Source organism: Equus asinus, chromosome 5 (assembly GCF_041296235.1).
Source record: "Equus asinus isolate D_3611 breed Donkey chromosome 5, EquAss-T2T_v2, whole genome shotgun sequence".
Taxonomy (NCBI): Eukaryota; Metazoa; Chordata; class Mammalia; order Perissodactyla; family Equidae; genus Equus; species Equus asinus.
In genome coordinates this window covers 22,213,434-22,232,143 of record NC_091794.1, presented here as the reverse complement: position 1 = coordinate 22,232,143, position 18,710 = coordinate 22,213,434, and the positions used below count along the sequence as shown (strand labels likewise).

Below are 18,710 nucleotides of genomic sequence, written 5' to 3'. Positions count from 1 at the left end.
AGGAGCAGTTTTCTTTTGTTTCAATATAGAGGCAAGACATTTTAGTAGTAGAGAAGAGAGTTGTAAAGAATTAGATGGATCAACAGTACTCATTTTCCAAAGATGATGATAAGATGATGATGGTGGTGGCGATGGGGTGTGTGTGTGCTAAGGTCAGTGCAACAGAATGGAAATGTTCAAAGAGAAAAATCGCATCCACATTAGAGTCTTGTTATTGCTATCTCTTTGAATTATAAAAATAATTTTGATACAGTAAAACCTCATTAATTTGTATTCCACTAATCAGGAGTTTGTGGGGTGAAGTTACCCTTACATTAAGAAAGGGTTTATAAAAAACAATATTGAAAGTCACATTTTAAACTACTTAAAAGAATCTGTTCTTTTCAAGCATTTGAGAAGCACCTGTTCATGTCCAACTGGTATGTCAATTATAAATTTTTGATCTACTCGTTCAAGCCAAAGTTTCAAGCTTTTCTACTGTGAAATGCTATATTGTCCTTTTTGGTATTTTCTCTGTATGCTTTAAAATAGTCTTATTATTTTTCACTGATTCATGTAAGCTTTCTCCAAAAGAGTATTTTATTGCGTATGGACCACACATGTAATTTTGGGTATAATTTATCTTGTTAAGACACTGTGCACTTAGGATGTTTCATTTTGTACAAGACATATATTACTTATTCACACAATCATCTTTAAATGATGTAGAACAGTGGCTCTCAACTCGGAGCAATTTTGGCAATGGCAGGAGACATTTTTGATTGTCATTAATTGGGGGTTGCTACTGGCATCTAGAGGACAGAGGCCGGGGATGTTGCTACACATCCTACAACGCAAAGGACAGTCCCCCACAACAAAGAAATTTCTAATAGTGCCACTGTTGAGGAAGCCTGACATAGAACACATTAAATCAACTCTTGTTGGGGGCTTTGGAGATATTCGTTGAATTTAATGCCACTTTGGACTGAATTTCATTCTTTCTTTTTTTTTTGAGGAAGATTAGCCCTGAGCTACCATCTGCCGCCAATCCTCCTCTTTTTGCTGAGGAAGCCTGGCCCTGAACTAACATCCGTGCCCATCCTCCTCTACTTTATATGTGGGACGCCTACCACAGCATGGCTTGCCAAGCGGTGCCATGTCCACACTCGAGATCTGAACTGGAGAACCCCAGACCGCTGAAGCGGAACGTGCGAACTTAACCGCTGCAGTACTGGGCCGGCCCTGAATTTCATTATTTCCAAAATAAACCACTATTTTACTCTTTTAGGGTTTTTTCCCCAATATAAAAATTATAAAGTATCTGTTCAGAAAATCAGAAGACTGGGTCCTTGAAACTGATGGTACAAAGAGGGCACTGCAGTTTGACTACCAATGTTTTCCAAATCCTGGTCTCAAGTTTCTTTAATATTTTCATCATTTTTTAAATTTAAAATTAAATATATATTACGTTTAAAATTAAATATAATTTTATGTGCCATGTTTGTATTTCCAAGTCAAGACTGTTCATAGGAGTGTGAAGACATTCATGGAAAGGCTTTTTTCAGAAATGAGGAGAATTCAAGGACTCTGAGAAATGCTATCCTGTTATAGATTCTCTAACTCTTCCCATGATCTTTGATCTTCTCAGTAATACTGAGAACATTGTAAAGGAAGTGCCACTTCAAAGAAATTCACTAAAAATTAAAAAATCTAAGAAAACAAATAGAAATACTATTTTGGGCAATTAAAATAACCTGGACTTCAGGAAAAGGGTGAATGCTTAAGAAACAAATGAAATCTAGTAAGACCATGATTAATCAAAATTCAACAAGCCAAACTCATTAATTTTTAAAAAAAGATTCCTTCTGAAGGAACAACATATTCCAGGATGGGTCCTGGAATCTCCATATATTCATTTCCTACGACTTTTGACTTCCAGAATCATGTTAATGATAGCAGATGACGTTATTTTGTTTTGCCTCTAGAAGTTCTCTGTTGAGTTATGATAGATACCTTTTATCATGTTAAGGATATTCTTTATTCCATTTTTTAAGAGAATTTTTAATAAGGAAAGGTGTTTGATACATATTGACATAATCTTGTGGCTTATATTATTTAGCTTCGTGAGTGACAAAATTATTGATTTTGTATCATTAAACTCTCTCTGTATTTCTGTAATGATGACTAAGGCCAAGATAGCAATCACACCACTTCATTTTATAAAGATTTTCAATAATAAGTATTGAAAAAAAAAGTATTTTCTCATGAAAGCCCTTGTTAATCAGAAATGTAATAAATCAGAATCCCTTTTCTAAAACATTAACTGAGGTTTTACTGAATCATACTAAAGAGAATGACCAGTTTGGTCTGTGAGTGTCAGGCTGCAAGAGCACCTTTGGATTGAAGACCCCACTGGGTTTGAACAGTAATATACTGTGTAATCGGCAGACAAGGATACAAATGGAGCATTAAAAGTATATCACTTTAGAAACGGAAACCAGAGTGTGTGAAATCAGTTCTCAAAGCTAACTGCATTGTCCCTATAGTCTAATTTCCCCAAACCTATCAACTCCTGCAGAGTACAAGCCAGGCTGAAAAAAATGCTTTGAAGTGACCCAACCCTGCATAGTTTGTGACTAAAAATAGCTCTGAAGGTGACAGAAATGGAAATAATTGTGTTGGGTATCTGAATACTTGATTATGATGAAGAACTGTGAATGATGTAAAATATTATGGAGAGAGAGGAACATTAATCAGATTCTTGCCATGAGAATTCAATAATGTCCTAGTATAATGAAAGTTACAGATGAGAAGAAAACTCTGGTTTTTGTTTTCTTTTCTTTTTCAGTTGGGAATGGCAAATGTACTTGAAATGCACTGATATCTTCCAATGCAGATTTTTAAAATTGTCAGGTGTGGCCCAATTTACAAAAATAGTTTACTACAAATCTTTTTTTTCTTCTGTCACACGTGCTTTTTTTCTTTTCCTCTTAAGATGTTAATTTATCATGCAAAGATTTTTTTCATTAAGTGCATTAATGCTCTTGTTTGTACAGGATTTTTCAAATCAGAAGGACTCCCCGTAGTTCCTAAATGTAAATCCTTAGCAAATGACATGCCAAGATGATAGCTCCATTCCGTGTGGAAAAAGGCGAATTCAGACACATCTCAGGATTTTAACCAGGGTTCCAGCCTTTGGGTTGTACAGTGTCTCTGATAAATCTCCTTTATGATAACTTGAGATGGACTGTAATGGAACATTTTGTAGAAGAAACTGGCTTCTAGCAGTTGGATAGTGATGCTGGGAATAAATTTGGTTTCCCTGAATAATGGTTTCTCAAAGCAGTCACAGCTTCTTTAGAAGTTTAGAATTGGTACCATTTCTTATCTTTATATTTCAGCATTAACTGCAAAGAAAAAATAGTCACCATAAGACATTAAAAAAAATCTTTAAAAGTGCTAATCAAAGCAAGCTCATATTGAGTTAGTCATGCATATCTAACTAAATCTCAAAACTTAGAAAACTCTTTTATTTTGTGAAATAAAGCATGTGTGAAAAAGATTTTTAAAAAACTTAAGCTGTAAAGACTCAGCTGACAGGAAATGATTTTTAATGATTGGGACAAAAAGGAGTGTGTGATCCCAGCCTCTCCTGCCCTCGCACCTTCTTGGGGGCCCGTGTAATCTACCTAAGTGCCTTTTTAGCAGCTGATGCACAAGAGAGACCCGGTATATCAGAATCAATGGATAATTTTCTTTTAAATTATATCCTAAGGTAAAGAAGCATTAACTTATTATTTTTTAAAAACTTTTTTCCCCCAGATACTGAAGGAATTATAAAACTTATAATGAAATTCAATTTACCTTGGTTCTCACACAGGATTACTTACAGAGGCATCTCTGTCTAAGCTTTCTTGTGCAGGACCTGAATGTTTCAAGTTATTACTGTATGAAGATGCCGATATCTATGTCAGCAGTTTACCTCGTGTGCATGTTTGGAAAATGCTTCGGCGCTGGTCATCATGCCTGCAGTTTTCTCTTCCAGTTCTCCCAGCCTCTGTCCTCTCTCGTCAAGTGCGATCCGTGCACGAGTCAGCTCTCCCATCACTCCTCCAGCAGCGCCTTTCATCCCTTCTATACCACCTGGTCCAGGAATGTGTTGTGCAAGGCTACGGGATGCTTTTCCTGCTGAAGCTTCCCCAACTGGGAATGCAAACCATAGCAATTTAAAACATTTTGTCAGTAATTTAAATAATTGTAGTCAAGTTTATCACCAAAGTACATATATTAAATTCTGTCATAATTATCATTAAAAGAGAGACATATTTGGTCCTATCATAGATATGTGTTTGGAGATGTTAGCACTTACCCAAAAACTGCCTAAAAAGAGACTGAGAGAGGTATTGTTTCCATATGCATTTTTGTATGTATGGGGGTTCCATACCATATAGCATAATTGCATTTCTTGATGTTGCTGAATTGGGATGCTCACAATATATGTGACCTCATATTTAACCCACACTTGTGTCTGTTCCAATTTCAGGCCTGATCATTTGTTTAAATTTCTGCCCAAGACTTCATGCCAACCTTCTCTGTTCATCTTGGTCTCAGCCTTTGTAAGCCTCAGTTGTTTTTAAATCTGTGTGTGTATAAATACTAGAGAACGGGGTAGATGCATGAGGGACAATAATATACATTTGTTGAAATTTTGTTACTTTATAAAAGACTAAAAATTTCCCCATTACTTACAAAGCTCCAGTTTCATTTAATTTTAATGAAGTAATTTTTTAAATTGAAAGTTAACTTGAGCAATTTAATGAGCATTCCCAAGGATGTAACGTTAGGAATGGAATCTGATCTATTTTTTTTTAAAAAGAGCCTTATTGAGATATAATTAACATACCATAAAATTCACTCTTTTAAAATGTACAATTCAGTGGTTTTTAGTGTATTCACAGAGTTCTGAAACTATCACCACTATCTAATTTTAGAACATTTTCATTATCCCAAAAAGAGACTCCATCCCCATGAGCAGTCACTTGCCAAAGCCTCCTTGCCCTAGACCCTGGCAATCACTACTCTACCTTCTGTCTCTATGGATTTGCCTGTTCTGGACATTTCATATAAATGGAATCATACAATATGTGGCCTTTTTTGTCTTCCTTCTTTAACCTAGCATGTTTTCAAGGTTCATCCATCTTGTAGCATGTATCAAACTTCACTCCTTTTTATGGCTGAATAATATTCCATTGTGTGGAGGCACCTAGATCTCTTGCATAGTTAAAAAAGTTCAAGAGTAAAGGAGTTTTGATCTGCAGAGCCAAATGGTGGTGAGATATTCTGGAAAATATATTCTTCTTTCTTAAAATGTTCCCTAGTATCTTTCTACTGCTTTTTGATTATTATTCATCAGAGTCTCACTGGCAGATTTTTAAAGTAATTTATTCTGTAGCATTGATAAACCTTGAGTTCTGAATAAAGAATCTGTTTCCCAGCAGTGGTTAAAGGAGGCAGATTCAAAAACATTTTTCCAGACTTTAGTAACCAAATGTCTTCACCCTGCCTTTCAGGTATGAGCTACTTGCAAATGACACATTTATTAGCTTACTCATTGTTTGTATGAATTACATGTGCTGTTTTTGTTAAACTATTTCCTAATATGAAGTGATCCATTTTATTCATGTTTGGTAAACAGAAATAATTTTTATGGTATAGAAGCAAAAAAAAGCTAGTCCAGAATTTGAGATCTCACATTACAGTGTTCCACACACACACACATCCATCCACACACAGAAACAGGTCTTCTATTTTGTGATGCAATTTTACAATCAGGAGTTTACTCACAAAGCTCTTCTCTGTCAAATGTTTGCCCACTGCCACCGAACAGTCCCTTCAAAAAGCCTCTGTTCTGAGCTTCTGGTGTCTCTATGGGAGTAAACAAATCTCCTAGCATATCCTGTACCAAATTCAAAGAAAAAAGCATTACAGCAAGGAAAAATAAATTAGTAGATCAAAAGATAACACTGTAGTATGTTAGAGCACATCATGAAAAGACAGTCCACTTTCCATATATTTTTCTGGTGATTTTTGCTTTACTGCCAGTTCTACCTCTGATTTCTTTCTCCACCTCTTTTTTCTTCCCTTCTTCAGTAACTGACGTCCTAAAATTTTCATTTTTCTGCTCTCTTCTCCCTTCTACAATTAGAAAGCATGGAAACCTAATATATTCACCTACGATTAATTTCCACCTTTTCAATGACTACCAATGTAGACTTCTGATCCTTTTTCAGTTACCATGGCCTCTTTCCTGTCCCAGTTCCCTTTCCTGAATCAAGCATGGACTGCCCCATGAAATAGGAAGCCTTTGGTGGTATGTGGGGAAGGCTGAATTTATTTTTATATCAAGTACAAAATTATGAAATGGCTCAGGATAATTTAGATGCATCAAAATAGGCAGCTACTGCATGGCGAGGTGCAGTTGTTCTCAGTATTTGCTGTGCTTTAGAATGACTGGAGAAGCATTTTGTTAGAAATACAGTTGCTCAGGCTTTATTCTACACATACTAAATTAGAATCTACATAGATGTGCTCTGATTATCTATATTTTTAACTTGCTCTCCAGGTCTTTCCAAAGCAGGCCAAAATTTGAGAACCATTGGTATGAAGGAAGGAACTTGAACCAAAAGTCAGGAGTTCTGTGACCTAATATTAGTCTGTCTCTGAACTGGCAGCATGACTTTACCTTCATCATTTCCCCTCACCTCTCTACTCACCAGGCCTGTGCTCTTCCTCCTGAAACCCTTCTCTTTGGAAATAGCAGCACCACCTACTTAGTTCCCCAAGCCAGAAACGGGGAATAATGATTAATTCCTTCCTTTCCCTCATTCCTACATCTAATAACTCTCCATTCCAACTGATTGCACTTTATAGCTATTGACTCTGCTAACTTTTCTCCATCCTCACTGCTGGTTGCCTTACTTCAAGACACTGTTATTTTTGGTCTTAATTTGTTTTGAAAAGTCTCCTAATTGTTCTACCTTCAGTTTTAATTCCTCAAAACGAATTGCCATACTACAACCAGATTATTTGTTTTAATAAACAAATTTGATAAACCATTTTAATGACTTTCTATTGCCCTCGGCATAAATGCCAGATTCCTTAAGGAGCTTACAAAGGTGCCTAAGATCTGTTCTTGACTGATTCTCCAGCACCATCCCTCCACTCTTTCACTTCCCAACTCTGCACCTTGCTAGTAGTTGCCTGAACCCCTGGGCTTTTGCATGCCACTACTCTGTCGAGAATATCATGACCTTTTCCACCCCCAGCTATCCATTCCTGTGGATAACTCCTAGTCACCATTCACAATCCTTTTCTAACTACCCCCTCCCTTCTGTCCCATCAACCAGGTGCCCCTCTTACACATCTCCCCAGCACTGGCACAGCCATATGTAGAGAGCATTTTCCACAGAGTATTGTGGTTGTCTCTTATCTCTCCCTCCACACCAGCAGGTAGGGACTTGTATCTTGTTTGTTATTGTATTCCTAGAGCCTAGCCAAGTACCAGGCATATGGTAAAAGCTCAATAAGTATTTGTTGAACAGCAATAATAACAACATTTATTATTATTTATTTAAAAAATTGACTGTGTTCCAGGCACTGTGCTCAGTACTTTATGTGAATTCTTACTTACAGTGCTCCAAGGTAGAGCAAACAGGTAGGTTAAGGCAAATGCCCAAAGTTATACAAGTAGGCAAAATACAACTTAAACAGTTCAGAGCTTATACTCTTAACCTCTAAATTATAATGAATGGGTTTTAGTTTTATTATTATAAAATGAAGGAGTTGAACCAATTAAATGTCTAAGATGCTCTTTGAAAATTTTGTGACAATTTTTACTTACCCAAGATTAGATAGGCTTTTATATTTATTCTGTGTCTAGGCTCTGTTTACTGCTATGATCAAAGACAAATGCCCAACTCTAACCCTCAGGATATGTATTTATTTTGTATGGCTCTTAATCAAAATTAAGGTTTTTTTAAAAAAAGTCCACAAACACCCTGAATTGTACGCAAATTTTTTGTGTGTACATAGATATTCTCCACCCTGGAGGGAGAGTTTATATAATTTTTCAGAGGATTCTCCATAGGCAAAAAACCAAACAGTGAAATAAACAACAAAGAATTAACTATTAATATGTATGATCTTCACATTCTCCCTCTGTTTCTTATTTTTTTCTCTGTTTACCTAGAACCATACTAGAAGCTGGTAGAGTCACAATGATGAACATATATTCAAAACATATCTTAGGGAAGGCATTTTATTGTCTGGCCCAATAATATTTTTAGCTTTTAGATATCTCTCTCATTCTCTCTTTACAACCATGTCCAATGTTTATTCATAAATGTGCCTAACCCACCTGTAGATTATCACACATCTCTTGGCTGTATGTTAACCGCTGAATTTCAGTAGGAGAAACGAGGTATAATGCCTGTCCTTCATTGGTAAAACAAAACGTCCGTGCTATCCTCATGTCTGTCAGTGGCAAGTAATTAACATCCAACATTGGACGAAGACTAGGTAGGCTGAATGGACAAGAGCAAATCCACATTTCATATTCAAGTTGTTAGAAGCTTTTAATTTCTCTGTATAAAATTTGCAGATCTTTACATAAAAACAGTACATTTTTATACTACTATTTTATGGTTTCTTTTTATCCTCTTGAAGTCCCAGTGGTAGTAAACTAGACTTTCACTTAAAATCATATACACAAGGGTCATGGGCACAGTTCTTCTATCTTCATCCACACAGATACCTAACAAATGTCCTTGAAGGATGGACTGAATGCAGTGGCCAGCAATTTCAGGATACTTTTCGCAGCATTTCACAGATTCCTAGTATAGTTATGATCTTTGGTTATCACAGAAACATCATAGCTAGAAAGTGGCTGACTGCATACTTGGTCTGTTTTCCCTTTTTAAGGCAAAACTCCTGAGTCTGAGGAGGTTATGCACTGATGGAGAGGTGAAGTGAGTCCAGTTCACTGTGCCTGGGAATCGAGTGGCTTTGCTTCCCAGTCCTTTACTCCCTCTATACACAGGAAATGAAAATTACCTATGACTTAGGGCACCTGCACTGAAGGCATGCTTAATAAATAAACACGGCCGGGGCTGTAAGGGAATGAGAATAAGTTATAAATAATAGATCAGAATTTGCACATCCAAATGAATACCACTCATCTCAAGTGTCTTACCAAATGGCTATATGCTTATTCTAATGTTGTAGCCAATGATTTTGCTTAAATATTCATCAGAACGTCCTTTTGGATACTGTCAGAGTCAGTTTTATAAACTACTGAAGAAAACCAGTCTCATTGCTTTTAAATCACACCTCTAATGCCAAAAGGAGAAAAATAAATACTTGTAATTAAATCTCAAGCTTTGAAATCATTCTATTGATTCTAATGTGCACAATGATATTAAATTATCCCAGATCATAAAAATAGCACCTTGAAAAAATAGTACTGATTTCTCTTATCAAAGTAGTTTGTAATCACAATTTAAGCCTTAGAACTTTACCATATAAAATGTGGTAGACCTGAAATCTGTGCTTTTGGAATACACTTTTCATGAGGTTCTAGCTCTGTCCTGTCCAATATGGTAGCCACTAGCCACATGTGGCTATTGAGCATTTGATATGTGGTTCATATGAATCGAGATGTTTTGTAAGTGTAAATTACATACTGGATGTCAAACTTAGTAAGAAAAAATATATTAAAAAATATATGTTATGATATTTCAAGTAACTAAACTCCTTAGGATATGAGTCCAAAACCAACCCAATTAAACACTCTTCCATGATAGATTCAGTCAAATTGGTGGGCAGTGGTGGGGAAGAGGTTCCAATGGACTTTTCTGATAAGCTACGTTCTTGACTATTTAGCATAATAAAAGTAAGCCAAGATAATAAAATTAAAAAGATGTAATCACTTTAGGTAGGAAAAAAATAAGTCAATTGCTAAGGGCTAGGAAACAAGTACTGTTAAAGCTGAAGAAAAAAAAGAATAGATTTTTTTCTGTGCAGGGACACTTTTATAAGGAAAGTGTCAAGTGACTTAAGATGGTTCTCACTAAAAATGGCTTTTACTGAGGCAGGCCTGGTGGTGTGGTGGTTAAGTTCACGGACTCCATTTAGGCAGCCTGGGATTCACAGGTTCAGATCCCAGGCGTAGACCCATCACTGCTCCTCAAGCCATGCTGTGGTGGCATCCCACATAAAGTGGAGTAAGATTGGCACAGATGTTCACTCAGGGCCAATCTTCCTCACACACACACAGACACACACACAAAAGGCTCTTACAGCCTAGTTTGAGAACGCATACATAGATAAGCCTCTTGTATCTCTCTCTACTCTTTTCTAGGTCTAGGCACATTAGCACATAAGCAATCATTAACTACTTGCCATCCATCAGAAAACTGGGACTTGAGGAGATGAGGCTCAGTATAGTTAAGTTCTGATAGGGTCTGCGAAGATCTGGGAATATACTTAGCATGGGAAGATGATCAGTCAGGAGCATGGCAATTTGTAGGATTCAGTTCCTCAAGCCACATATTATTTCCTAGCCACACCTTATATGTTACTAAAATTATGTCAAAATCATTTCCTTTTCAAATGTTTTTGAGATCCTCAGGAGCACATGAAGAGTTTCTACTAGGGCATAATAATAAAGTACCATTATCACGTAAAGCAGCTTTTACAAAGGGCGGAGGAAGACAGAGAGATCATCTCTCCTGTTGCTATGACTCCTGTTGCTTTTTAAACTCTCTCTTGTTTTTCATTTCTCAAGAAATCTCCCTTCTCATAAACGTAGACGGTAGCACATATTCATTTAAATAGAAATTAATTTTCAGATATACTCAATACCATATAAGAAAACGACACTAAAATTTTGCAAAAACAGGGAAAGTAATCATTTTCAAGCTAAAATCTCAATTGTGACGTAACAGTTTAATGTCTTTTAATTAAAAACAAATTTTGAGTGACTAAATGTGAGCTTAAGGGAGGGTAGGGGGTGTGTGTGTATGCATTTTTATTTTTCACAAACTAAGGCGTATCTAGGAGTTAAGTCATCATTTTCAAACAAGACTGGAATGACCTTCATCAGAAATCTCTAAAAATACTTTGAGAAAGAGAAACCAGATAAAGAGAGAAAGAACCAGAACTATATAAGAGAATGAGCAGACCATAAATGATTGTTTTTATTTTTTGAAAACTTTCTCTGCTAACTACTTCTCCTTGGCTTATAAATCTACTCACGTCTCCCCTATTAAAGAAAATATAACAGCAAAAACACTTCCAAAAACCTAGTTTTGCTCTTGAACTACTTTCCTGTCTCTCATCTCCCCCTTTGCCACAAAATATCCTGAAAGAATCATCTACACCAGGAGTTGGCAGACTTTCTTTAACAGGCCAGGTAGTAAACATTTTAGGCTTCGTAGGCCATGTGGTCTCTGTTGTAACTATTCAACTCTGCCCTGTTGTGCAAAAGCAGCTACAGACAATATGTAAACAAATGAGCGTGGCTGTGTTTCAAAAGAACTTTATTTATGGACATTGAAATCTGAATTTCATATAATTTTCACATATCATGAAGTAGTCTTCTCTTTGATTTTTTTCAACAATTTAAAAATGTAAAAATCATTCTTAGCTTGCAGGCTGTGCTCTGTCAGATTGTGGGGAGGGCAACGTAGATATGGCCTGTGGGCTGTAAGTTTGTCAACTCTTGATCTGCCTCTATTCTTGCGCCCTTGAAAATTTAGTTTTTGCCTCCACCATGCCCCTGAGATTTGCTTTCTCAAAGATCACTAATATCCTACTAGTTGCCAGGTCTAGTGTTTTTTCTTGTACCCAAATTCTTTGGCCTCTCTGCTATATCTGAACCTGTTGACCATTGTTTTTGTGGTCTTTTATCCTTTGTTTTGATACTGTTGTACCCTTTTTATTTGATGAAGTTACATATTCTGGTCCTTTTTCTCTCTCTTTGATGACTTTTCAACCTCCTTTGCTGGATCTTCTTTCTTCCACTACATAAACATAGACAGATCCCCAAGTTTTTGTCCCCAGATCAGTCTATTTCTCCTCTCTTTTTAAACTATCTTCTTTGATGATCTCATTTACTGCCATAACTTTCACGAATACATTTACATAGACAACTTCCAGAGCTGGATCTTCCACCTGTATTTTTCTAAGAGTCCAGACCTTAAATTGCTTGCTAAACTTCTTCAGGATGGCGTATAAGCACTTCAGATTCCAAGCATTCATTCTCAATTAATTCTCAAACTTCTCATTATCAGCCTTTCCAAATTCTCCTGACTTTCCTATCTGCTAATGACATCACTGTTATCCAGGTTCATAAAATTTTTTTTAACCTTTATGTTCTCTTCTAGCCCTGAGATTTTTTAATGACCTCCAATACTTTCTATAACCAATTAGTTTTACATTAAGCAAGTTTCCCTTGATTATCCCTCACATCTATTCTCACCTTGCCTGCTAGATAACTACCACTTCAGTTCAAAAGATCATCCCCAGCCCTCCCTCACGTCATTTCCTAGTGCTTAGCCAGAACCAGTTAATGACCTGCTTTAAAAACCCCATTTCCTATTTATTGATAATGTCAAGCTCATTAGCCTGCCATTAAGGGTCCTCAACAATTTGCCCCAATCTACCTTTCCAGTTTACTTTCCTTCCAACAACTCCTTTTTTTATAAAATATATTCAACTATCTCATGACTGAACTCTGGGGACTTAGTTTTGACTAGAAGATTCAACTCTACATTTCCTCTTTTGGAATATACATGTTCTTTATGTTATAATTACTTGTGTATCTGTCTTCTCTCCCCAATTTGATAGTAAGCTTCTTAAGGATTAGGACTATGTTTTACTAATTTTTACATCCTTCACAGGCCAGTATGCTTAATTGTCTCGGTGATTTTTGGAACTAGGTGAGATATTAAAATGGATGACAGTGACTTCTACATACTATATGTTTATTAAGTGTTTGCTGAATTCATAAAATTATTAGGTAATTATTGTATCTCATGAATTTTACCTCAATTCACTAACAGTATAACAAAATCTCTTAGGTGATACCTTATTATAAATGTGGTCAAAGAGTATAAACTTCCAGTTACAAGATGAATAAATTCTGGGGATCTAAAGTATAGCATGGTACATATATACATATAGTTAACAATACTGTATTATATACTTGAAAGTTGCTAAGAGAGTAGATCTTAAAAGTTCTCACCACACACACACACAAATGGTAACTGTGTGAGATGATGGATGTGTTAACTAACCTTATTGTGGTAATCATTTTACACTATAAGCAATATCAAATCATCACATTGTATACCTTAAATTTATACAATGTTATATGTCAATTATATCTAAATAAAGCTGGAAAAAAATAAATTGTCTGATGACTTTTGATAAAGTGTCTGTTCAGTAGTGGTCTCACCATTTCCAAGACTTGCAACCTTAGGCAAACTAAAACTTTAATTTATTAACATATGTAAAATGGAGGATGCAAATATTACTTTATTTTCCTATATCCTAGAGAAGGTATAAAGACCAAATTAAATTTTGTAAGCAAAATTCTTAGGTGGACTATGAAACTGGACTATAGTCCAGTTGTCCAAATGAAGGTAACAGTTCATTTCTTTCTTCTTCTTTTTTTTTTGTGAGGAAGACTGTCCCTGAGCTAACATCCATGCCAGTTTCCTCTACTTTATATATGGGATGCTGCCACAGCACAGCTTGATGAGGGATGTGTAGGTCTGTGCCTAAGACCCAAAGCTGTGAACCCTGGACTGCTGAAGCAGAGCATGTGAACTTAACCACTACGCCACAGGGCTGACCCCCAACACTTCATTTCTTTTCCTTGCAGTTTATTAATCTTTATATTTCCAGTGCCTAGCATAGCATCTGGGAGATACCATATGCTCAATAAATGTTTGTTGAATGAATGTGTTAATGACTGGAAAATCACTCTTTCCTTAGATTCCTTGATGTCAATTAAAATATATATTTCATTCGTAATGCAAAGCATATTTAGCCAAAAAACAAAAACAAAAAATAAAAAACCCAAACTCTCCTCAAATTGTTGAACAATAAAACATTCACAAACATAATGAAACAATGATCTCAGGTTGCTTCTTGATAACATCTTGCACATTACACACTTTTCAAAATTGTACCTTGCTGGCACTATTGTGATTACCAGATAATTTATAAAGAAGGCAAGTACCTCATTATCATGATATGCCCATTGGCACAAAAGCATGCCAAGCAGGCACTGTTACACATGACCACCACATCTGCTTGCAGTATAAAAGATGTCTCGGTGATGTTATGAACATAAAGGCAAGTCTGAGAAGGCAGTGAGAAGACTTTGGCTTGTTTTTCTGAGCAGATTATTGTATACTGATGATCTCCTATTTCTTGGGACGGAGAGGGGCAGTTCATGACCAGTTTCCTTCTCCAAGATTTTTCATTTTCATCTATGTTGTTTGGATCCCTCCAAACTTCATATGGCGGTTGCATTAATCCGCCAGTTCGGTCCATACAGGAGAATGTTAGAACAGCTCCTTTCAATGAGAGGAATGTACCTATAAAAACAATTTCATATCACTGGCACACGAAAATCTTTCTAAAACAGCTGCTATTCTTCTATGGGCAATAAATGTTTTATGTTATGATAATTTACATCTATAGTGTCATAATATAGATTATTATCACAATTAGATTTGTGAGTTCATGTTATTCAACTCAGAATCACAGAATATTGAGTCAAAAAGGAGTCTAAGACATCAACTTGTCAAATTCTCTCATTATATTCATGAGAAAACAGAGACCCAGAAACATGACGAGACTTGGGCCAAGTCACATAGCAAGTTAGTGGCTAGCCTGGACTAGAACTCAGGTTTCCCAATTCCGAATTCAGTATCAATATTCTCTCACTATACTATATAGTCCCCCTTAAAATCCTTTTTTAAAAAGCAAATTTTAGAAAATTTAAAATTTTCATTCATTGAAATAACTTCAACTGAAAAAATAATCATGCCATCTGATTCCATTTCCTTATTTCATAGGCTCATTTACTAGAAAATGATTTTATTTTTCTTCTGAAATTGAAGACAGAATAAATTTCATGAAATCTCAACATCTAGAGATCATGCTAGCAATTCTGATTGAATGAAAAAAAAATTCCTTTGGCTCTTAGGTAGGCTTATGCATCTTTATACAGAAAAGAGGTTTACTCACCTGGATTCTCCAAGGTTGAATATCCGTGCCAGATTATTACCTATGAGTGATTTTTACCAGTCCTGGAGAACAGGATACTTTAAGGCTTAGGAGGTAACTTGGGATAGATTGACCTCAGGACATTTCCAGACTCTCCCCTAAGCAGTGCCCTAGCAGGCTTTTCTTACCTTTGTCCTTTGACATGATATAGAGAGGAAGGGGGTGAACCCAGGCTGATCTGCCTCAAGAGTGTACATGCAACAGAGACTTGAAAAGGGAAAGGTGATATAGAAAAATATATTCTATTTAGAAAGTACTTTATAATTTAAAATACTTAAAATTTATCAGATTCAAAATAACATGTTTGGATGATTTAACATCTCAGTTATATTTTTAAATCCACTTTAAAACTAGGCAGCCTGTAAATGTCCAACAGGGGTAACTGAAGAGGATGAGAGAGTAGGCATTTAGGTGCTTCGGTCTGAGGATCAAGGCACAAAGGAACAGCTCTCCCGACCTCCCACGAAGAAAAAATAATGCCAAAAGCTAGGACGAATGATTTAATTAGAATTCATCTAGGATTGATCCTTCTACTCTATAAAACCACCTTTCCATAAATACCTGCTGCCACGGGCAGACTTTTCTAAGTGTAAATATCTCAGCATCCTCAATTTAGAGATAACCTAAAGCAGGTTAAAACGACAAGAAATCTACATTTTGGAAGCCATTTTGTTTATACCTGACTCTCACAATCTGTCAGCATCAAAATGACAGTTTCTCAATAAGCTGCCCTTGCCAAAACAGCTGCTTTGTTTCCTAATTTGTGGCAAAATGCTTTGATTATATTCTGTTCGTTAGGTTTATACAGGGCTTATGTTTTCCCAAGAATGTATTATTAATCTTTATAACTCTTTTATCTTTCATAACTTAAAAAAAAAAAAACAAGCAAGTCCAAATTATGAGCTGCTACTCTTTCAGAAATACACTTCGTTACAAAGTAAGCTTAAATTTAAGGGCTTCTATAATAAGATCCTAACAATTCAGTCTACAGTAAATAATTAACCACACAATTAATTAGGACTTTCCTCTTAAAGAAGGTCTCAGTAGCTAGATGTGTATCTTACTCCAGCTTTCCAAATTACCGGCCCTCCCCACTACAACCTTCATTCATTCAATCAACAAATACTTATTGAGGGCCTACTATGTATTCTAGGCTCTGTTTTAGGCACAGGGAATACAATAGTGAATAAAACAAAAATCCTTACCTTTATAGAACTTACTTTCTATGATAGAGACAGACAGCATACATGCTAAAAAGTATATATATGAGATATTAGATAGTAATAAGTACTAAAGAACAAAGTGAAGCAGAAAGGGGGACATGAACTGTTGGGAAAAGGTGGGAGTAAATTTTAAATCGAGTAGAAGGTGTTATGGACTAAATGTTTCTGCCTCTCCCCTCCTCCAAATTCATATGTTGAAGCCCTAACCCAGTGTGGATGTATTTGGAGATGGGGCCTCTAAAGAAATAATTAAGGTTAAATGAGGTCATAAGAGTGGGGCCTTGACCTGATAAAATTAGTGTCCTTATAAGAAGAGACACCAGAGCGCGCTCGAGCACTCTCTCTCTCTCTGTGGGGACACAGTGAGAAGGCAGCTGTCTGCAACTCCAGGAGAAAGCTCTCATCAGATACCAACCCGGGGGCATGTTGATTTGGGACTTCCAGTCTCCAGATGTGTGAGAAAATAAATTTCTGTTGTTTAAGCCACCCAGTCCGTGGTATTTTGTTGTGGCAGCCTGAGCAGACTAATTCAGAAGAGGTTTCTTTGCATGATACTGTGGGAATTACGGCTCAGGAAATCAGCACAAAATGCTGATATTCTGTACTCTGATTATCCTTCATCTCTGACCCAGGAGTCTCACGTTTTCTATCAGCATCCATGAAACTGGCAACCTAACTTTATCAGCTTGCAAATAAAGTAAAATTTAAAACTCTTTACAGATCTTGACTTTCTAGAGCAGTGAAGGATAGACTCATAGACGATGAGATCAGAGAGGTAATATGGAGCCAGGTCATGTAGGGTCTTGTAGACACTTAACAGGATTATTCTTCCTGCTGGGCATATCCTAAAGGGCGTCAAGGTTGGAGGAAGGGAAAGCAGTTAAGAGGTTAGTACAATAATTCAGGTGAGAGGTGGATAGAGGCTTTCTCAAACCAGGTGGTAACAGTAGAGATGGTGAGAAATGGTCAGAATCTGAGTATATTATAAAGATGAAGCCAACAGAATTTGCTAATAAATTTGTTTTAGAGTGTGAAAGAAACATAGTGGTCAAGGATGATTCTAATGTTTTTCACCTGAGAATTGGAAAGATGGAATTGCCACTAATAGATGTGGGAAAGACTATGGGAGAAAGGAATATCAGGAACTCAGTTTCGGACATGTTAAGTTTGAAATGCCTATTCGACATCCAAGTGGATGTCAAATAACTGGGTATCTATGCCAGAAATTTGGGGATAGGTCCAGACTATAAATATAAATATATGACCTATTAGATTATAAATGACCTTTAAAGTCATAAGGCTGAGTGATTCCACCTAGGGCTTGAATAAAAATAGGAAACAGAAAAGTTTCAAGAAGTCAGTCTTTAGTATTCTGATGTTTTAAGTGCAGTGAAATGAGGAGGAACCAGGAAAGAGGACTAAGAAGGAATGGCTAGAAAGGTAGGAAGAAAACTAGGTCAACAAAGTGTTCTGGAATCCAAGAGAAGTGTGTTAAGGTACAGGGGATGGTAAACTATAATATGTTGCTGACATATCAAGATGTGGCCTGAGAACTGACCGTTGGATTTAGCAATGAGGTCAGTGGTTACCTATATAGGAATTTCATTGATTGGTGTGAGAGAAAGCTTGATTAGAATAGACCCAAGAGAGAATAGGAGAATAAAACTGGTCAATAGTGAATATAACACAACGTTTTCAAGGATTTTGCATTAAAGAAAAAGTGAAATGGGACATTATAGAAGAATAGTTCAAGAAAGGGTTTTTCTCTTTTAATGAGAGAAACAACAGCATGTTTATATGGTGATCTGGTAGAAAGAGAAATATTTATTATAAATAGATAAATATTATATATAAAAATTATATATAATAATATAATTATATAAAGGAAACAGAGGGAAAATTGCTGGATTGACTTTCTTGAATTGGTGAAACGGGGTAGAATCTAGTGTACCCTGGAGAAGCTGGCCGAGTTGGGAGCTTACACAGTTTAGTCATAATAACAGGAGAGAATATAGAGGCCATGGACATATAGACAGGTAACTTGGTAGATATGGTGGTGGCAGCTGCTGAAGTTCTTATCGGATTGTTTCAAGTTTCTCAATAAAAGAGAACACACGATCATTAGCTGAGATTGAAAACAGTGGAGGT

General features: G+C 36.3%; 1 protein-coding gene across 7 annotated transcripts in view; it reads right to left on the bottom strand.

The window, feature by feature from the left end:
• Nucleotides 1-2,042: 2,042 nt before the first annotated feature.
• STXBP5L (syntaxin binding protein 5L) overlaps nt 2,043-18,710 on the bottom strand; it is a 355,119-nt gene continuing 338,451 nt past the window's right edge. For 6 of the 7 annotated variants that reach the window (XM_070508944.1, XM_070508942.1, XM_070508943.1 and 3 more), the window contains 5 exons: nt 14,285-14,645; nt 8,396-8,561; nt 5,824-5,935; nt 3,962-4,182; nt 2,825-3,386 (listed from right to left, as the gene is read on the bottom strand). In XM_070508944.1, coding sequence (XP_070365045.1) covers nt 3,345-3,386; nt 3,962-4,182; nt 5,824-5,935; nt 8,396-8,561; nt 14,285-14,645 — 902 coding nt within the window. In that variant the 3' untranslated portion in view covers nt 2,825-3,344. Of the gene's footprint in view, nt 3,387-3,961; nt 4,183-5,823; nt 5,936-8,395; nt 8,562-14,284; nt 14,646-18,710 lie in introns of all 7 variants that reach the window. The other variant, XM_044771517.2, reaches the window with a different exon arrangement.